Source organism: Lynx canadensis, chromosome E1 (genome assembly GCF_007474595.2).
Source record: "Lynx canadensis isolate LIC74 chromosome E1, mLynCan4.pri.v2, whole genome shotgun sequence".
Taxonomy (NCBI): Eukaryota; Metazoa; Chordata; class Mammalia; order Carnivora; family Felidae; genus Lynx; species Lynx canadensis.
The window spans coordinates 17,104,905-17,126,828 of record NC_044316.2 but is presented as its reverse complement, the minus strand read 5'-3'; the positions used below and the strand labels follow the sequence as shown (position 1 = coordinate 17,126,828).

At 42.0% G+C, this 21,924-nt stretch overlaps 2 protein-coding genes across 2 annotated transcripts in view; one reads left to right on the top strand and one right to left on the bottom strand.

Annotated features, from left to right (window-relative positions):
- Positions 1-6,224: 6,224 nt before the first annotated feature.
- CRYBA1 (crystallin beta A1) lies at positions 6,225-12,237 on the top strand. Its single transcript, XM_030296945.1, has 6 exons — positions 6,225-6,255; positions 7,855-7,919; positions 8,890-9,008; positions 10,223-10,364; positions 11,277-11,419; positions 12,090-12,237. Exons 1-6 carry the CDS (start codon positions 6,225-6,227, stop codon positions 12,235-12,237), a joined length of 648 nt encoding a protein of 215 aa, XP_030152805.1.
- A 739-nt stretch (positions 12,238-12,976) lies between these two features.
- The window catches only part of NUFIP2 (nuclear FMR1 interacting protein 2), a 30,944-nt gene continuing 21,996 nt past the window's right edge, over positions 12,977-21,924 (bottom strand). Inside the window, exon 4 of the mRNA XM_030296944.1 lies at positions 12,977-21,563. Coding sequence (XP_030152804.1) covers positions 21,511-21,563 — 53 coding nt within the window. The 3' untranslated portion in view covers positions 12,977-21,510. The remainder of the gene's footprint in view (positions 21,564-21,924) is intronic.

The window sequence follows — 21,924 nt, the reverse complement described above, 5'->3', positions numbered from 1 at the left end:
CTCCGCAGACATTTTGAAGGTGTTTGAGAACTGATTTGGTGGCTCTTAGCCCTCCCTTTTTACCGTGAGGATGTATAGAGTCGGAGAGATTAGAGACAGAACTTGGAGACAGTGTTGGGAGTAAGCTGTGCTGTGAACCCCACCACCCTTCAGGGGAAGGAGTCAAAGAGTTTCACCTCAAGAAAAGGAGAGGGCTCCAAGATCCACTTGGAAAGCTTGCTGTGTGTCCCTCCAGTTCAAAATCCAATGGTTAGACGTTGGGCTGGACAACCACTGAGGGATGAGACAAAGCAGGGAAGGCTGAATACGAATCCACCTACACACCAGAATTTTCCCAGGCAGAGTACGCACAAGTGTTTGGCGTGGCCCAAAAGTGGGTCATGCCTCACAAAGATCTGGCATGGGGCCAGAGCAGATTTAGTCTGATAGAAGTCCTGGAGGATCAATGAGTCCTTGTCAGAGTGGATCTAGGGCCGTAGTGGAGATGCATAGACCTAGGTCAAGGCTACTACAGGTGGGGGCCCTCCCAAGAACCACTACGTGCCCACCAGCCAAGCAGCTTTGAAGAGTTTCCGGGTACGGAATGTGAAGCCATCTTACCCCAGGACCATCAAGGAAGAAGTGTCCTGTTCTCCTTCCTCTCCCATTCCCTCTAACCCTGAGAGGATCAGAAACCAGTGCGTAAGTGGAAGAAGAAAAAGAATGTACTTTCCCTGGTTGCAGGCTTTCTGCCTAAAGCAGGTCCTAGCTAGGGTGGCAGAGAGAAGACTTTCCTCTGAAAGGAGATTGAAGTTTTGGTTACCGTGGTGGACGGAATATTCTAGTTGAAAATCAAGACTGTCTTTGGTGATTGAAAGTAACCATCCATGTTTTTATTACCTAAAAGTGACCAGAAAATTCATGAGACTGCCCAAGTTTACGTCCAGGACAGGGGAGGGAAACCTGTGCCGCTGAAGGAACGTACAGGAGCAGAGGAGATGGAAATAAAGTTGCTTCTGTGGCTCTTCCCCATGAGCCATGCTTGTTCACACAAGTGAAAGGTAACATGGTAAGAGCAACATGGTAAAGAGTATAGATTTTGGTACCAAAGAGAATTGAGTTTGAATCTGGCTGAGCCACCTCCTAGCTATGTGACCTTGGGTAAGAAACATGACCTCTCTGAGTCTGTTTTTTCTATTATAAAAATAGTTGAGCATATCTCACAGGGTTATTTGGGAAGATTAAATAAGATAACATTTGGAAAGAGGGGCCTGGGTGACTCAGTTGAGCGTCCCACTCTTGATTTCAGCTCAGGTCATGGCCTCATGGTTCCTGGGATCGAGCCCCGTGTCGGGCTCTGTGCTGTCAGCACAGAGCCCGCTTGGGATTTTCTCTCTCTCCTCTCTCTCTGCCCCTCCCCGCTCATGCTCTTTCTCTCTCTCTCTCAAAATAAATAAATAAGCTTTAAAAAAAGAAAAAAGATAACATTTGGGAAAATGCTTAAAGACATACTTTCTTCCATTCTCCTCTTTGTTATGAGATGTGGGTCTGGGGGATGCCAGGGAAGGTTCCCTGAAGACAGTGAGATTTTGCACTGGCTGTCTTCTCCAGAGAACGAAAGAGACACAGAGAGGCAGAGGGGTGCTCCAGACCGAGGTGGAAGGAGACTGGGTTTGGTAGATAAAATGCAGGACGTCTGGTTAAATTTGAATTTCAGATAAACAACAAATAACTTTTAGTATTAAAAAAATGTTCGGGGCGCCTGGGTGGCTCAGTCCCTTAAGACTCTGACTTTGGCTCAGGTCATGATCTCACAGTTCGTGGGTTCAAGCCCCGCATCGGGCTCTGTGCTGACAACTCAGAGCCTGGAGCCTGCTTCGGATTCTGTGTCTCCCTCTCTCTGCCCCTCCCTCGCTCATGCTCCGTGTCTCTCTCAGAAATAAATTAACATTTTTAAAAAATGTTCGGAACCTATTTATACTCCAAAATATTCACTGCTTCTCTGGAATTCATATTTAACTGGGCATCCTATACTTTGATTTGCTAAATCTGGCCACCCTCAATGGGACAGGGTTGGACCACTGGGCTGTGGTGAACAGGGGGGCTAGGTGTCCCCCAGCAGGATGAGGCCCATCCTCGTACATATTTTCTACGTGTTGTAGGGTTTCGGTTGAGAGGAAAAGACTTGACCGGCAGCCTCCAGAACTTGAGTGAGACTGAACGGAACTGAAAGGCCGTCAAGCCAGCTCCACGCCCTGGCCCTCAGCACAACAGCATCCCGAGCAGGTGGGTGTCTTTTACTCCTGGCCGCAGAGGAACGGATGCCCAAAGCAAGGGCTTGGAAAGAATTGGAGGCTCAGGATGTCCCCAAGTTCTCTCCCAGCACTTGGGCCTTCCCAGGCCCAGCCAGGCCCTGGCTCTCCTGCTGGGGCTGGGGTAAAACAGGTCCCCCAGAAGCAGCCCCTTGTGGGGGAGGTAGGTGCTGGCCGAACGCTGACTGGGCCCTTTGCTTTGTACCCATCCTGCTTATTCCCAAACAACAGAAGTGCTGCTCAGCCGCCTGGTCAGCCCCATTATGCTCTTGCCACAAAGTGCTGAGTCCAGGGGCTGCCCGGGCCCCATGACCTCACCCCTCCTGCACTGGGCCTCATCCTGTGAGGCTCCCTGGGCCTAGAGGGAAGGCCAGGGGGCCAAGCCATCCATAAGATTCTCCTGAGCATCCACCGTGCTTGGCAAGTAGCCCTAGTCTTGAGGAGGTCAAAGTTCAAACTGACCAGGTGACACGCAGGGGGGCTGCCTCGTTCCCCCCCAAGGGCCATCATCGCCTCCAAATCGACAGCCCGTTCCTCCATTTCCCCACCAGCTTGTGCAAGGAGTATGTGGGCTGAGAACAGAGTTCACAATCCACGTCCACCGTAGATCAGCGGTGCCCTCAGAGGATTTGACGGACTGTACTGCTAACATCAAATAAAGAAAAATAGTGGGAAAAAAGAAAAACTGAATGAACGTGGGCTTTTCCAAATTCAAAGAAAGCCTTTTTTTATCGGATAAATTTTTCTAAGATCTTTGCAGCTTGGTCCCACTTGTCTCTATGAGAATCTGGCACGAGACGGTATCTGCTTTGGAACAATCAATAACGTAGATGCCATTTATTGAGCTGAATCCCTAACGCTGCCCTGAAACTTACATCTACCTCCGTCTGACAGCAGTGAGTCAGATAGGTAGTATCATCCTACTGTAGGCCAGAGATGCAGGGCTGCCCAGAGGAAGGAATATGGTCTTTGGAGTCAGACAGACATGCATTCAAAAAGCTGCTGGGTTCCCTGGGCCAGAACGTGGCCCCTCAGAACCTCAGTAAACTCGTCGGTAAAATGGGTATTATAATAATCTGCTTCATGGGTTATTGCGAAGATAAGGGAAGTGCTATCTGGTTCACAGTAAATGCTCGGTAAACTGCAGTTATTATTAAGGATGAACAGGAGAGGGGCGCCTGGGTGGTTCGGTCAGTTTGACGTCTGACTCTTGATTTCAGCTCAGGTCATGATCTCACAGTTTGTGGGATCAAACCCCATGTCAGGCTCTGTGCTGACAGCATGGACCCTGCTTGGGATTCTCTCTGTCCCTCCCTCTCTGCTCCTCCCCTGCTCATGCTCACTCTCTCTCAAAATAAATACATAGACTTAAAAAAAAAAGGATGAACAGGAGAGACCCAATCCCAGCTTGGGAGAAAGAATTACAAACTAAGTGCTCCCTCATTTCCACTCCTGGAGTGGCTCTTCCCTGACTTTCCTGGAAAGAGACGGTGGTGGGGGCCAAAGTGCCCATGCTGTAACCATCATGGGGCATGTGAAGCCACAGTGCCAAGCAATGCCAGAGGGAGACTTCTCTAGAACGTGGTTAAAAATCATAATAGGGTGATATTTGGAAAGCATACCAGTTAGTTGGATTCCTGGTAATTCTTCTCCAGCTTTCTCGGATTTTAGGTAGTTGAGGAAAGCAGAGAGAAGACAGGCTAGGGCTGCTCATGACTCCAAGAATATTGAATGGATATTTGTAAACTGTTTGCACAGTAACCCTGGTCCCCCTTCCATACACACGTGATAGTTTTGTGCGTGTGGGTTTGAGCTTCTTGACCAAACATAAAAGCCCACTTTTCTGTAAAAATTAAAAACGGGCTCAATCAGTCTTCATTATACTAACACTTAAATAGGGTGTAAAACTCCCACATTGAGGTGCTGAGAGCATATGAAGCACAAAGACAACATATGCAGGTCGTTTGTCGCTCGGGTAAGGACTATATCAGAATTACCTCTGTGCCTCCAGAGTTGCAAAACCTCATCAGAGGATGTCATTCATTTATTTATCCGATCACTCAAAATGTATTTATTGAGCTAGGAGTTATGCCCAGAACTGAAGATACAATGACAAACAAGACGGATGAAGCCCCTGCCCTCATAGAGCATGAAATCTAATAGAAGAAGCAGATACTTAAACAATCAGCTTTTTTATTTTCAAAAATAGCTTTAATTATCTTGATAGAAATTGTGTCCACATTGTTCGAAACCCAAGAAGTACAGAAAAATATACTGTGAAAAGTTTTGTCCTCTACTTGAGCCCTGAGTGCCTCAGTTTCCCTCCTTGGAGCCCAATATTTCTAGTATCTAAAGTAATTCCTACAGCATTATCAATGCAATACTTAGAGAAGTACAGGGTGCATGAGGGACCACTGCAGGGTCCCTAAGCCAGTCCAGGGGGTAGGGAATGAATGAATGAATGAATGAATGAACAGATGACCAAGTAGGTATTTCCCTAAGACCCCAATTCCGCGGAGGAAGAGAAGGAAAAGTGAGGAAGGACCACCAGCCATGGACAGTGGGTTCCATAAGCCCTTGCATGGTCACCAGCTGGCCAGAACCTACCATGATCCCCAAGTCAACTCTGTCCCTTGCCAGCCCCTGATCCAGACATCACCAATTAATCCAGCAGCAGAAACATTCAGGGTGGCACATTGTGTTTAGCATCAGACCTGTATGTTTGGAATGTTCTACCCAAATCTGCACATACTTGTGTATATATCACAACTTGTTCCCTGGTTTTTGGTTCTAAGATAAAGCGGCTCCAAAGAACCTTGAGTCACAGACTAGAGAGATTGGCAGAGGGATTGGGAGAACTTTACTGGGAAGAGGTCCTTCCTCTCTCCAAGCTGCCATGGAATTTTTCTCCAGTATCTGTCACCAGAAAGAGAGTAGAGTAATAAGCAATAATAACCCCATAACGTGTCAGGTAGATACTATCTCCTTTTGGGGGGTTGAGAGACACTGAGTGACTTTGCCCAGAATCACCTAGCCAACAGAGCTGGGATTTGAACCTGTGTCTGCCTGCCTCAAAGCCCTCCTCACCCACTGCAAGCCTCTGCTCCTCAGAGCAGCTGTGCTATTTGAGCCACACATCCTCCCCTCAGGGCTTCTGGGGAAGCCAATGATTCCCCTACACTAATCTCACCAAATACCCCGAACTTCCAGAGAGAAATCATTTGAATCTTTAGGATATTATAGGCATAGTACCTCGGGCCTGTGAGGTTTCCAAGGTCCTGAAACAACGTAGTCACAGCCCAGAAAGATATACTGGCTCCAAATTTTTAAAACAAAAGCACAAAATTAAAAGGAATATTTAATAAAATAGCTATGGAGAGATTCCTGTCTACGAGTCAACCATAACTGAATCCAGCCCTTACATATTTATACATAGATCTAGTATAAGAAAGATTCCTGAGAACACAGTGAACCTTCTTTTCTTTGTCTTAATGAAGTTCAGAACTGTTATAGGCCTTTCCTATTTTTTAACAACAAAAATGTATATCCTGTATGGGAAGTGAGGTGCGTTTTGATGTGTCAGGTACGACCTGGGTCTTAGGAAGTTCCCAGGGTAGCGTGAGGAGCCTGGAGAGGGGTTAGGGGACAAGCACTCACACGGGGGCCTGTCCTCACCTCACAGCTGTTCTGAGATCAAGACCACGGCAGCCAAGGTCTGCAGCCCCCAGCCTTGCCCTCAGCAGCAGGGCCTCTCTGGATTTCTGTTTCCCCAGTTTAAACAAAAGCCTGAGGGATGCCTGCCCAGCAGGCTGAAGCACCAAAGCTCTGGGGATCAGGGGGAACAAAAGCAGAGGGAAAGCAGAGTGCTGACAGGGCCAGAGGCCATCGGCCACAGGGCTATAAAGGGCAGGGCTGCAGAGGAAGTGGCACCAGATGGAGACCCAGACTGTGCAGCAGGAGCTGGGTGAGTAAGGCCCTGCAGGTGTCCTGGCCCTTCCATTCCTTCCCCTGCAGAGACATGCCCAGGAGGGGCCCTGCTTTTTCTGTCTTGTGGTCAGAGCCTCGGAGGATGGCTAGAGGAGAGTAGGGAACACGGGGAGTGGGGAGGCAGCCTGCTCTCGCCACCCCAAGAGGAGTGGCAAGTGCCATTTATATGGCAATAACCACTGGCCTAGCAGTTATGGCTGGGAGGGGGCATGGGGCTCCAAGAAATGAGCAGCTTCCTGAGGCACAGGGAGAAGCCATGGGGGGCAGGAGCTGGGAAATACTTACTCAGAGGTTCAGAATGGAAAGATAGATCACAGAGTTTACATGCATCAGTCCCTGGGCCTAACACTGGCCCCAAAGAAGGGCCGTGAATGGCTGTTCTGAGCCATGAAAGCTGCCTGTCTCGTTCCCTCCTCCCCTCCCTCCTATCTTTCCTTCCTTTTACACTTCCTACCATCTTTTCTGTCGACCTAACCTCTATGAGCCTCAGTATCCTCATCTGTAAAATGGGGATAATGATAGTACCTCCCTCATAGGCCTGGTGCAAAGCTCAAATGTATTCATGCATATCAAGCATTTAGAACAGAGCCTGGCATAGAGTGAGCCACTGTTGGCTATCATTACCCCCTTTTCTTGCTCACTTTCCTTCGGTAAGTCTTTTTCTTTTTTTTTAAGTGTTTATTTATTTTTGAGTGAGAGAGAGAAAGGGAAAGAGAGCATGCGCCGGGGAGGGGCAGAGAGAGAGGGAGACAGAAGATCCCAAGCCGGCTCTGCACTGAGAGCAGACAGCCCGATGTGGGGCTCGAACTCACAAACCCCGAGATCATGACCTGAACTGAAGTCAGACGCTCAATTGACTGAGCCACCCAGGCGCCCCTCAATAAGTCTTTTCCGATGCCACCCATCCTCCCCCACAACCCCGTACTGCCCGGACTTGGGGCTCAGCACGGTACCACATCGATCAGTCAGAGGAGACCCAGACCCTGCCATTGAGATGTTCACCCAGGACACATTCGATAGAAAGGTCGGTATTCTTATGAGTGCCAGAAATCAGGAAAGAAAGCAATTCACCACAGGCTGGAAAAGCAGCAATGTCTCTCTGAGGAGGCCAGGCCAAGGCCAGGGAGGCCTAGAAGACAGAGACGGAGGGAGGGAATGGTGGCCTGGTCATGCATGGCTGGTTGGCTGGAGGCTGTGTGGAGCCAGGTGGGAGGGGACCACACATTGGTAATATGAGGGTCTGGGCTAGATGCTTGCCAAGGAGTTTATACTGGGGTGCTTGAGACCTAGGCAATGCTGCTCCCCATAGGGGGGTTCCTGGAGGCAGTCAAGAGGGCGACAGCCACACTAATCAAGAGGTCATGTCACCTGTGCGGTGTTTCACCTGTATTACTGCTAATCCTTTCAATAACTGCACACAGAAGCTTTACTGATGGAAAACAACTAGTGAGAGGCAGAGCCAGGATCCTAACCAAAGTCTATCTGTTGGACCTGATGCCCCCTTTCCTTTTCCTGTGCTCTATCACCTCATCCTCTCCCCATGAGGTCAAGTCACTGATTGTGTTTTGTCTTCCAGAAGCCCTTCCAACCACCAAGATGGCTCAAACCAACCCCATGCCGGGGTCCGTGGGGCCATGGAAGGTAAGCTCCCTGCCATCACATGGAATATTGAGTAGTTCCACAGAGCAGAGTATGAGATCCTGCCACAGAGCAGGCCCCAGGGCTGTGTTTTTTCCACGCAACAATGACCGATCAATAAAATGCCAGTTTTAGGGGAAGGGCCTACCCACCGTTGAGATGCTGTCTCAGGATGGATCTTTCAGAATACCCCATTTAGACAGAAGGATGATCCTGGAAGCCCAAATGATACCTAGTTTTCTAGGTCACCTCTCCACCACACTACTAAAGTCATCTTAAAATAGAGCAGCCCAGAGTGGATTATGATGCCATGCAGAAACCGGGGGCCCAGAAATGAAGAGATCCCACCAGATCCCAAACCAGGACTCCTGACTCCCAACCTGAACTTGATTGCAACCATTTCCTGAAGTGGCTGAAACTCAGCTTTTCACTGTTTTCCTCAACATCCCTTCAACTGGGTCAACTCTGAGGACAGCTCACAGCTTTGAGGGTCGTCCTCTAGCCAAGGTTCAAGAGCCGAGTTCTAGTACAAGGTATAAAAGGGGTTTATCACAACTCTCTCTTTATACCTTCCATTTCTGTCGAGGATGTGGCTGGAGAAGATAAGAAATAATCCACAGGAAGGCCTGGGACCCAGAATCCTTGCCTCTGGGCCACACTTCTGCAGGGAGCATGGTGGAATGACTCCACAAGGCCTTGGTCTGTCCACTGGGCTAGCTATTGTCCCTGGCAAACCATTCCCATCATAAGCAAAACCCCACAGTACATCCCTGGGCATGTAAACACCACCAACCAATGGTATTAACTCAAATTCCTTCCTATCCTGTCTATACCAGAAGAGACCCTACCAGGCATCCTGGGCTATAGCTAGTGATGGAAAACAAAGGGTCAGACAGAAGTTAAGCTCTTGACCTGGGCCTCTGTTCTTCCTGAGGTACCATATTCTAGCTCTTTCCCTTTCAATTCCATTCAGATAACCATCTATGACCAGGAGAATTTCCAGGGCAAGAGGATGGAGTTCACCAGCTCCTGCCCAAATGTCTCTGAGCGCAGTTTTGATAATGTCCGGTCTCTCAAGGTGGAATGTGGCGCGTGAGTATGGACCCCATAGTCCTTATTTGTGGTCTCTGCAGATGGGGTGTGGAAAGATGTTCACCCAGACTCTAGTCATTTCTTGGAGACAGGCCTCCCTATGGAAGTAATCTCAAAAGAAATCACTACATGTGTAATTTAGTAACGCAAAGCTAGAAGGAACAGGAGGTTCCTAGTTGCTTGCTAGATTGGAGAGGGGGTAAAAACATGCAGACCATGCGGTGGGGCAGTGACAGTCGTTAGATCTGTGCCTCTAGAGCCCATAGGCTGCTACCCAGGATTTTCTCAGAATAGCCACAAGACCCTTTAGTTTTTCTTGTCTACAGAAAATAGAGAGGAAACTGTCAAGCTCTTTACAGCTAACTCCTTTCCTGCATGTCCCAGGGCAGCCACTACTGGCTAATTTCTCTATGTGCGAAGGAACTCAACCCCAGAACATGAGAGCCATATGAGTTCCCAGTGAGTCTTTAGGAGTTTCTTGTTGATGATTAATATCTTTGGCAAGTTAGACTCTTACTTCCGGACTCTTGGCAGGGAGGTTGAGGCCTTTACCATCAGCCTGAAAACATGAGGAAAGGGCTCTCCTTTGGCCTAAGCAAAACTGGCTCTGCAGTGGATAGGCTTCCACAAGTTGCTCACCACCAAATTGAGTTAACCCTTTAAAGGGAGTAAAATACTTTAAGGTATCATCGGTAACAAAATTGATCTGAGGTGTTTTAATAAACAAGGTATAGGTGTGTGACGGTAGGAGAAAACCCACAAAGTTAAAAGGAAACAAGAGACTAGTAATCCATCAGCTGCCTGTTCATCCCTTTGCTTCCTTAGGAAGAAGCCAATAGGTTTGGCTGGAGCCAAAGCAATAGTCAGTCACTAGATCCTGAACCTGGAGCTCCAAGTAGAGAATAAGGTAACCTGGAGAGAAAGGAAATAAAACTTGAGACTGACTTTGCTAATACACATTTCTCAGGTCAGTGAAGTAGACCCTTTCAGTGGAGAATCCCAAAACAAATAGTCCATCTACAAACTTGCTTAATGCAGCTGCCAAGCTCACTCCCCGCCTCTTGTGATAAATATTATCACTTCGTCGTATGGCTCTATTGGAATTGGCTTGATAGTTTACCCCACGGTTGACACCTAAAACAAAAGATGCCTTCTCCCTGAGGCCATGCAGGCTCTGAACACCATGATCAAACGTCACTACTTGTCTTTGGCAGCTGGGTTGGTTATGAGCACACCAGCTTCTGTGGGCAACAGTTTATCCTGGAGAGAGGAGAATACCCTCGCTGGGATGCCTGGAGCGGGAGTAATGCCTACCACATTGAGCGCCTCATGTCCTTCCGCCCCATCTGTTCAGCTGTGAGTCTCTGAAATGTTCACTTCTGTGCATGTTGGGGGGACGCGGTAAGAGAGGGTATACAGATGGATTGACATTTAGTATTACTTCTCATCAGTTATGCTGAAATGCAGCAGGAAGGATAAAAGTATAAAAGAGAAGACACTGGTCCAAGTTTGCCATTTGTTTTTTTCCCCACTAAGAGGCATTTTCATTAAGCTAAAAGCAAGGGTGGCAGGAAGTGGATACTCAAGAGCTCAGATCTTCTACAGCGCAGTAGGATAACTGACAGCTAGTTATGCCTGTGTACTTCATACGGGATAGTCTCAGCCTTAATGTTTGTGTAGTGTTTATATCCCCTACTGGACTTTAGGTTATTTCCAACACCATACACACACAGGCTTACTTGTTCTATTAATTTCTGTGATCTTTTCTCACATTAGTGAATATTAATCCCTTGGTTGGCTGTTTGCTGCAAGTACTTTTTTCCCTGCTCTTATTATATTTTCTTCATGTCTTTTGTTGTCCCAAAGTATCACATCAGTTATTTGTACATTTTTTTTTTAATGTTTATTTTTGAGAGAGAGAGTGCGAGCAGGGGAGGGGCAGAGGGAGAGGGAGACAGAGAATCTGAAGCAGGCTCCACATTGTCAAACTCAGGTACCTTGAGATCATGACCCGAGCCGAAGTTGGAAGCTCAACCGACGGAGCCACCCAGATGCCCATTATTTGTACATTTTAAATATTATGGTATTAAACTGGATCGGGCAGGATTCTTACCACCATATTGCCTGCAATATTCTTACAATCAATGATCATGTACTTCCTTCTGTAAACCAGAAGTGTTTTGAATTTGAAAAATATGGTAATTAAAGAATTAAGATGACAGCCATAACGCTTATGCCAAATGGTTTTTAAAAATTTCTGGGTTACAGAATCATAAGGAGTCGAAGATTACCATCTTTGAGAAGGAAAACTTCATTGGACGCCAATGGGAGATCTGTGATGACTACCCCTCCTTGCAAGCCATGGGTTGGCTCAACAACGAAGTTGGTTCCATGAAGATACAATGTGGGGCGTAAGTGCAAAAACAGGGTTGGGGTACATTTCAAAGTAACTCTTGCAACTGTAAGCCTTGTGAATATTAATACATCTATGGTTACATCTTATCAGATTTCATACATTAGATCATAATTGGTATGGATGGCACATTGTAGTTATTACTAATATTCAAATTTCAAGTTGTTGGCCCTCTCAAATATTCCTCTGTGGAAGCACTTATGCTGACTACTCTTTTGCGTTTTTTCATGATCAAGGTTCATTTTCAACTAGCTGTAGCCATATTATGCTCATGAACAGTGCCTGGCACATTTAGGATGCCTATTGTTTTCTTAACCTACAAGCATTCTCAATCAGTTGTGTTGAGAAAAGAGGCTCCTGGCCAGGTATTGACCAGGTTCCTAATTTTATTTTATTTTTTAATTAAAAAAAAAAAATTTTTTTTCAACGTTTTTTATTTATTTTTGGGACAGAGAGAGACAGAGCATGAACGGGGGAGGGGCAGAGAGAGAGGGAGACACAGAATCGGAAACAGGCTCCAGGCTCTGAGCCACCAGCCCAGAGCCTGACGCGGGGCTCGAACTCACGGAACGCAAGATCATGACCTGGCTGAAGTCGGACGCTTAACCGACTGCGCCACCCAGGCGCCCCCCTAATTTTAATAACCTAATGTGCTTTGGATTTTCTAGCTGGGTCTGCTACCAGTATCCTGGATACCGTGGGTATCAATATATCTTGGAATGTGACCACCACGGAGGAGACTATAAACACTGGAGAGAGTGGGGTTCTCACGCCCAGACTTCCCAGATTCAATCGATTCGCCGTATCCAACAGTAGTGGATTAAAAGCCCCAAAGTAAGAGAAACCTTGCTAAGCAATCTAGAATGAGTTTTATGTTAGCTGCTGAAATCCACAATAAATGTCATTAAAAACAACAACTGTGTAGACTGAACTACCATACTTTTATATAAATCACGCTCGTGGGGCTGAGAATTTATAAAGACAAGCTTCGGTAAAACTCCGAATTCCCTTTTGTATCCTTGCAGGTCACTCACCAGACCAGATACAATTATCCTAACTCAAAGAACATAAAAACATATGAAGTCTATCAGTCTACATAGTGACAGACACACTTGTAAATGTTCTCACATCTCTTCTCATTAGCTACTCTAATATGTTGGTGTCAGCATTGATTTTTTTCAACTTGTGACAAATCAATGCTAAACAAACTCAGGAAGTTTCTCAAGTAGGCATTGCCATATATTTCTACATAAAGTTACAAATAAACCCAGAATCTTGGCAACTTATTCTAGTTGCTTAATTGCTGAGCTCAATTTTGGCTTATTTCGATTAGAACATATGGCTCAATGGCATGCAAAAAAACCAGGACAGCTGTTCTCACGGCTGATTTTTCAGTAAATACGCCAATTCTAAGCACTTTGATAACCTGTATGATTTGTTTTAAAGCCATGACATACGGTCATGGTACACTTAAGATGTACATCTGACCCTTTGAAAAAATTGTCATTATCAAGGCAATAATCTTAAAGTACACAAAAGATAACGCAAACACCACTGAAACTTTAAAATTTTTTATTCAACAATGTACACTTATTGTCTCTTAATTTGATCTACAAATTTCTCAAGTTTTTTTTTTCTGATAAAATAAGTAAATCTGGGTATGGATGTAGAGTGTTTGTAATTTATATTTTTAAAACACTGAACATGGAGTAAGACATCAATAAAGGAAGATCATAGTGTAACTGACACTTCCTCAGATTCCATGACATCAGAAACAGCTATGGCAAATACCTAAGCAATTAGCAAAGGGGTAAATTTCTGGCCACTGTTCTTTTATCTAGAAAAGGCCTATCTTTTTTGACTGGGCAAAACAAACACTGAAAAAAAGTCTTAATTGGGAGAGGGAAGGAAAAACACCCTCCAACATAACTGTAGTCCACTAAGTATCCTTTCCCCCATATCAAGAAGAGGTAACTCAGCTCGTTAAGTGCTGATGCACACAAGACACAGAAATTATTTTGCTCCTTCAGTACATACTGAACATAAGTGAACTAGTGACAGATGCTGAGGAGTAGCCATATCATCTAAGATGATGCTACACTTCCCCCATTTATGCCTTTTAAGGCCAGCCATCATGGGTTACTTTTCCAATCTTGACTACTAGATTTAGTTTTTAACTGTCACTTTCAGAAGGATGGATTTTGCGGTTTTCAAAGTCAACAACATACAGTAAGAGCATACTTGATGACAGAGAAGTAACCCTCCTCTACAGGTAGGAAAACCCTTACAAATCAGAAATATTTCTTTTATATTGAGGAGCATGGGGAAAATACCACTAGCATTATCTTCTACTTAAGCTTATTAGCCTCTTCTATAAAAGCCCTAAGGAGATTACAAAACAATGTTTTAAAAGATGATTTGACAAACCTGGCCAGTACATCTACACAATCTTTTAAGTACACATACATGTGAAGTAAAGCTATTTAGTACATGCAGACTGCAGCAATTTAACCAAATTCGCCCAATTCCTAAACTTATTCTAATCAGCTTGGGCAATTTTTAAAAGATACACATTATCTTTAAAACAACCTGTGCTTTGAACTTTAAACAGTTGAATGATTCTAATCTCAAGTCATTCACTCAGTAAAACCAAACGTGCTAAAGCAATAAAGGTAAAAAGGCTATCCTACCTTTAAACCAGGCTTAAGACAGAACTGTCACAGAACTCCATGTGGCAAAGGTCCTTCCCTCTTATTTGTTTGAATTACCTTCCATTTCTGTTTGACCAAATAAACCAAAATTTCCACGAGGAAGAGCATCCAAAAGTTTGTAAAGCTGATAAAACTGCCCTGTTTCAAGAAAAGCCCTTTAGTAGATACAAGTCCAGCTCTCATTCAAACTGGAGTTTATTAAAATAGGTGCCAGTTTTCCTCTCTTCTAGTTCCGCTGATGAGCTAGCCCAGAACTATTACTTTGAGCCATGTTTCTAAGGATGGTAAAGCTAAGAACAGCAAAGTAATAAGGACAGGTCACTTCTGGTAATGACACACAAATTAAACTTTCAAAACATGTGCATAGCTTTATTCATCTACTTAGATCTAACCTTTTCATGGAGCTTCAGCAGAATCCGAGTGTGCAAAATGCATTTCTAAAACGTAATGCAAGCAAAGCTTTTCACATTTACACTGGCAGGAAATACAGAGAAACTAACAAGTCACATTAGGGAGAGTTCAGATTTTTTTTTTTTTTTTTTTAATGACAAGAATTGCACAGTTCATTATTTTGAGACAATTGTTGCAGACATAAATATTTAAAATTTTCTAAGCCAAGGTGCTTTAACAATAAAAATTTTTAAGTTGGAAAGAGCCAATAACTTGGATCATAGCTCACATAGAATTCCAAATTAAAGTGGACTCCATTATCTCCCTAGATTTTGCAAACAATGCTTTTCATAACACTTTTTTTTTTTTTATAACACTAAAGGAGACAGCAAGCTGAAACTTTTTTCAAAGCACACAAGAAATGGTGTCATCACATTACTTGAAGAAGGTGCTGAGGGGGTAAAGGGAGTGAAGAATCCTTTTTACTATTTCCCACTACAGAACAGCCACTAACAGATTAAGAAAAAGAAACAACAAAAAGTAAATTAAATCACTTCCCCAGTTTATAAAACAGTTCCAGTTTGTGACAAGATCTATAACTTTAAACAGAGAGCACCAGTTGGGCAATAGAATGAGCATTTCATACTGCATAAAAATTAGTGAGGTGGTGGTAAGAACCATCAACTATCTCAGGCATTACTACATGGCCTTTCCAAACTTTTTTAATATACATGCAAGGCACATTGATATAAAAATAGATCTCTGGCCAACAAATATATTAAATAAGCAAATTAAAATTTTGGCTTGGCAATATTGGCAACATCAAAATATAACCAGATAGCTTTGGACCACATATCTCATATTCCTCCACCCCATTTGGTGTTTCTTCCTCCATTATTTTGGGTTCAGTCTCCTCCAAGTCTAGGTATGTGCTTGAGAAATGACTTTTCCTCTTGTCAAGTAGCATTCCTACTATATGTAAGTTTATCTTTGCTAAGTAAAAATATACTAGAGAAGCAGAATAGCTGAGTTTTGATGGATTTGATTACACGAAATCTGATTGGCTCGGGATGGCATTATTTCTCCTCTGAATACAAACAAAAAATAAGTCCCCAGCTTATGTAGTAAACAATTGTTTTCTTCCTAAAAGATAAATCAGCAACAACCAATGAAACTTCTTTTAAGCTACTCTTCCCAAACCCTCTTTTTGAGGCAGAGAGAGGGAATAATAGAAACAAAACTAAGATTTAAAAGATTTTCAGTAGTAGAAGACATTTTAAGGCCAAAAAGCGTAATACTAACAGAATTTTTATTTTCCTAAGTTACTGCCCTTCATAGGCCAATACCATAAATAGTTATTTGTACTGATTCCCTCCTGAAGAAAAATTCTAAATTCATTCACTTTTGTTAGTGGCTGTGCTACAGGAAAGGTATTCAAAGCAACTTAGAAAGGTATGGTATATAGTAATGTAAAAAGTGCATCACATTCTTGATTTTCAGTTTCTCATAGCAGCAGCAGGATTAATCCAAGACAGAAAACAGTTGTATTTCCACTCTAAAAATGCAACAATTCCTAATGAAATGTATTCAAGGTTATGAAAGGATCCTCCTCTACAGACGATAATTGAAACAAGACTAATATGACAAACAGGGGCAAACTAAAGGCATTCATTCATATTTACATATTAAAACCATTTTTGTTAACAGCAAATCTTTATGTCTAGCAAAAGAAATGTTTACGAATAAAAGACATTACTAAAGCAGTATCCGTTTTTTGGAGCCTTTGTTTAGCACCTGAGGAAAAAAGGATATATGGAAAGCTATATAATTTACCTCAAGTTGGTTTCTTGGTCTGTAGAGTGTAACTTTGATATACAACAAAAGTGAAACTGAACTGGAAAATGTTTGTAGCTATTTTAATAAGGCTGTAGAAAAGGGATACTGCATTGGAATATGTTTGTAGCTATTTTAGTAAGGCTGTAGAAAAGGGATACTGCAGTATTATAAAATGGCTTTAGAACTCTGGACATAAGCAAAATTGTATGGATAAATAGAGAAGTTTGAATCAGCAATCCCATCGCATGTGAGGATGGCTGTTCCATAGGTGTCTTGCCCATAACTGCTATTGGACACTCCCAGTAATGCAGAAGCAACATACCGCTCATGTTTCCCTGGGTGTTTCTATTATGCAGACAACTTAAAATTCTATTTATTCATATGGAGTAGCAAAACAGTGTGAAATTTAAAACTCAGTAAAGCAGTGCATTTGAGGGGGGCCAATGATTTATCATTCTTTAAAACCAGCCCAGGGGGGTCCTGGCTCTCAAACATGTGAACACATTTAAGTATATTTAAAAAGAGACATTTTAAGATATTCGAAGTATAAGCCCATCTTTCTCACCATAAAATAATCCTGGTGCTCTGCTGATTAATCACATTAATAAAAATAACATCAGCATTAAGAACTAATGATACCCCATGTATCTGCAAACTTCGAGCAGCTATCATACATACTTCTAGTCTTGTCCTCTGCCCCTCTAATCTTGGGGGGAAAAACAGATGAGCAAATCCTACCCTCTTTCAAAACCTAGCAGGTTAAGTTATGGGTAGGACTGCTAAAGAACACAGCCCACCCGAAGAATCTAATTCAACTAGTACCACATCAACAGACCTGATCACAAAAATTATTGTTCATAACATGCATCTGTCCTGCTACAGCCTGTTGTGCAGTTAGCATAGGTATACAAGAATCATGTGTTGATATGGCCCAATGGCATAAACTATACTCCTAATCCTTGGAAATGGGACTTTTATTAATTTAGTTCTCTGAAGAAAGCCTTGACTGAATGATTCTCTCCTTATTTAGAATTTAAAATCAAAGTCCTCTTCCAGTTTTCCTTGCCTGTGGCCACTGGGTAGGACACAAAATTTCACACTAAATGGCTTTCCTGTGTTTAAAAGTTTTCATTAAAAGATAGACCACTAGATGCCTCCAATTGGGTTAGTCACAAGATTAACAACCAAGTATGAAACTACCGCTGCTATGTAGTGTTTTGTGAAAAAACACATTTTGTACTGTGGACAATACTCCTAACTGAGGTTTGCCAGATTTTGCCTAGAAACTGTTATTTGAAAAACCAATGCAGCACTTTTTTTTCTTTATAAAGTTTTTGCAGATTTTGAATGACTGTGTAAGCAGATGATTAGGGGAACAGCAAAATTCTACAATGGAGAGAACTTCTCCAGCCATTTATTCCGAGAGAAAACAAACTGGCATTAACAAATTTCCTAATTATTGTCTATCCCCTCCCAGAAAGGAGGAGGAAGGGCTAACTACAGATGCTGTAAATATACTTCATGTGAAAGTTCATTACTAAGAAAGTCAGAGGAAAGGCTATGCAATTAACTTCAGTTCAGCAAAGTGGGGGCGAATAAAGAGAAAGATAAATACACCCTGTCTTTTGTGGGGAAGGGGAATTATTCAAGACATCTACAAGAGAGTGGTATGTGACACAAAAGCCTACAATCAAGACAGATTTAAAAAGAAATCTTCACCCATAATTAGTATCTTCATAGCTATTAAAAAAATAGGTCATGATTTCATTCTTAGTGCCATTTTTCAAATACTACCCTTTTTAAGATTAAAACCACCTGACTTTTAAATTCTGTGTAATGAAAACAAATGGCACAAAATAAATACAAGTTCATTCTCTGAATACTAATATAATGTCTTACACACATTCATTTACTAATTTTTACTATCTCCATCTGTCCCTCATACACACACACACACACACACACACACACACACGCACGCACGCACGTGCACGCGCGCGCGCACACACACACACACACACACTCCTTTTTCAGTCTTTATAATGGAGGGATGTTAAAAATCCCCTCTAGACTGTATTTGGTTTATGCTACAGTACTAATACTCTGAGTTGAAGGAAAATTCTGTATACCAAACAATAACACATTAATGTTATTTAAATGTGCTAAATTAATCACAGCTGAAGTTTGTTTAGAAGCTTACACAAAAATAATCAGAAAACAAATCAACTCTTAAGATTTTTTTTTTTTTAATAAGTGCTCTGTAAGGAATTGTGTGAGGACCTAAGGAGAAAGACTGCGACAAGTAGAGTTAAGTGTTACCAAACAGCACAAAGGAGATTTGTCCCAAAGTCCTGCTTGTACCTAGGCAATTAAGTCCATTACCCAATGCCCAAAAATACTGACAATATGATGGGGCACTAGGGTTCCCAGAAAGAGACATTCCTAACTATATATCTCTAACCATATAATCAAGGAAATTTCAGTGGAGAAAATCAGGGTGAAATGTTGCATTGTTTCATTTAGAAGTGAGACTCTCAAAAACCTTTGGACAAACAGATAAGGGATACATTCTTTTTGGCTTCTCTAAACATGGAGGCCTGAGGGCTATGGGAAGGGAAGTAGAAAAGCAACAAGAGATTTCTAAAGATATTTTTTAAGTAAGTGTTGCCTCTAAATTAAAAAGCCCAATTTAGACAGGGACTGTTTTGTTTTCTTTTTTAAATATATATTCATTCAACCTCTATGTCACAAACCCAGAAAGTTTCTTGTGAGTTGTGAGACAGAAGAGCTTTTAAATTCCAGGCAAGCAAAATGGACATTTTAAAAAAAGAAGGGGGGTGCAGGGGAATCTGGCCCTAAGGCGACAAGTGGTTACACAAGGCAATTGAACACACAGCAGAACTTTAAAACCTATAAAACAAACTGGAGTCTTTTTTTGTCCTTTAATCAACCTTATATCTTTTTTTTATAACTTTTTGAAAATTTTTATTTAAAAAAAAAAAAAACACAAAAACACAGACTTCTTTCACTTCAGTATGTGGTATGTTGCATTTTCCAGTTTGTTCAATGCTTTAAAGCTCAAGGATGCCTCTGCTTTCAATTGTACATGGGCCTGAAGCATCCTAGCTTTTGGCAAGCAGGCAGGAGACTCAACAAAAATCAAAATAGGAACAAGGCAGACTAAATGCAGGGCACATCTGTAAACATATTATACATTTGAAAATTACAATATCAGTAAAAGTGATACAGTTTACAGGTGAAATGAAACTATCTGGAACTGGCCTACCACAAGTTTCTGAACCTGGACTGATACAATAAGTTATTATATATATATATATTATGTATAAAAAGTTTTGTTTACATCAAGTGGAATTGGCAATCCATGCTTATACTTTTAAAATCTAAGCAGGGCAGAAATCCAGACTAAAGATATTTTCTCTACTCTAAGTTGAGTCCAACAGCTTCTTTCACAACTACTTGTTAAAAGTCTCAAATAATCAACAAAACAAGAAAACTCATCCATACTACAGTCGCTCAAAACTGGACATTTCTTAAGCAAAGGGTTTGAGCAAAAGTAGTTACCTTCTCCCCCAAATACCCCAGGGGATCCAGTCTACTTTTATTAGAAGACTACACCTCTCTCTATATAAACGCCCTGCTTTTTTTAACCTGTATTTGACATACATGGATATACTAATTTCTGTGTGTGTGTGATGTGATGCTATGTCAGGCCAGAGAACTTGTTTTTATGCCACTAACATCACCCAATCTTAAATTGGACCCTTAGTTTCTGCACACACACAAAAAAAATTTATTTTAGCATGCTATATACAAGCTGCAGTGCAACAGGATGGCAATGTGATGATAAGACAGGGCTAATGCTCTTCTCTGCCCAAAAGAAAATTTCCAGAATTTCACATTATTTTCCTTAAAAAACCCATTTTGCTCTAGTAATAAAATATATTTATTAAGATATAATTAGAAGCTAATAAGCTCAGAAGTATAGTTTGCATGGAAACACACCTTCTGCAGGCAGGGTTTATCACCTCCTCACTGGCTAAAAACATGAAAAGTCTTCTAGTTTTCATGGAGTTTTTTCTTCCCCTTTTAGATATTTCTGAGAAATTAAAAGAGAATTTACAGAAAGGTACAGAAGTTTCTCTTTCGATGTTCAATGAAAAACAAGGAAAACAGCACATTTAGTGTTAGTGACAGAGAGCAAGTCTGGAGCACCTACAGTTGAAAAGCAGAGTATATTTTTGCTCCCACTTATACAATTACATTAAAATATGGGCAAAGGAATATTTTTCCATATTAAATATCTAAAGCCAATTGTTTGTTCTGTAACTTTTCTTTAAATGACACTCATGGATTCTTCACTTGTTAAAGTCCAATATGTAACCAAAGCCAAGTGAACTATGTACCACCAACTATTCCAGAATTATAGAACTTCAATGCCCTCCCCTATCCCCACCCCACAAAAAATAAAAGGAAAGAAAGAAAATTTTCCCCAACACCCCACAGAGGCTGCTTAACTCCTGGCAAGACATGCAAATCATATTCGCTAAAAAAAATACACCCCTGCAAACTTCAAGGCATTTATCCAGCATTCTCGCAGGGCTCAAAGTATAACCAAAAGATCAAAGGAGTGGGGGAAATGTTGAATCATTCTGGGTTCCCCGTGATTAGTGTATCACTTTAGTCACAGAACAAGATACAGAGATCTTTTAAGTGGATTTGCCTTTCCAGTGGGTCATTTGTTGCCCAAGTTGATGACAGCAGGAACTTTAGAACCACGCTTGGTAATAAGTCTGTATTCATTAATCACTTGCATTCACACTTAAAAACAAAAACTAACAAAAGAAAAAAGAAAAAAAAAACAACAAAAAACTATTCAGTACCGGAGATTAAATAACCATGTGTAGTCTCTTGAAATAAATTTTGATTCCTTATGAAGTCTAATTACTTTCAGTTGCCTTTTTTTAAATAACTATATATATATATGTATATATATATATTTGTATATATTATCCTGTGATTCTACTTATGGTTCCTCTGCTGCGTTGAAGATCTAGGAGCATAAAAGCCTTGTGTCCCCCATGAACGGTGGCTCTAATGCTGCAGAAAGGTTACAAATAGGCAGTCTGGTCCTTCATTGATCTGGACTATCCATGGCTTCATTGTAAGTGATTATCCTTTTGGGATCTGGAAGGAAGGTTAAAAAATAAATACATAAATATAAGGTTTGGAATCCCAAAATGCCCATGTTCCACAACAAATTCCAAATAACCATCATCATTTTAGCTGCCTCTTTTTTTTTATGAAAACAATTTAAAGACCACTTCTTTGTAGTAACACATGTGTGATCACAACCCAATAGTCTGGCATATCCAGCAACAGGGTCCTCTAACCAGTGAGGGCTTCAACTCCTACAGATTAGAGAGGGGTTGAGTTCAGTTAACAAGGGTTATTTCAATGTGTTTCTCCCAATTATAAAAGCAGTACATTTGAAAAAAGCAAAAAACAAAAAACAAAAACAAAAAAAAGCTTCAATAATCAATAATCT

What these genes read in the sequence shown, in the direction of transcription:
- CRYBA1 (XM_030296945.1), top strand. Translation starts at nt 6,225, where the DNA reads ATGGAGACCCAGACTGTGCAGCAGGAGCTGG. An exon ending in GACTGTGCAGCAGGAGCTGG is followed by an intron (nt 6,256 to 7,854) that starts GTGAGTAAGGCC and finishes TTTGTCTTCCAG; the next exon opens with AAGCCCTTCCAACCACCAAG. An exon ending in CTCAAGGTGGAATGTGGCGC is followed by an intron (nt 9,009 to 10,222) that starts GTGAGTATGGAC and finishes TGTCTTTGGCAG; the next exon opens with CTGGGTTGGTTATGAGCACA.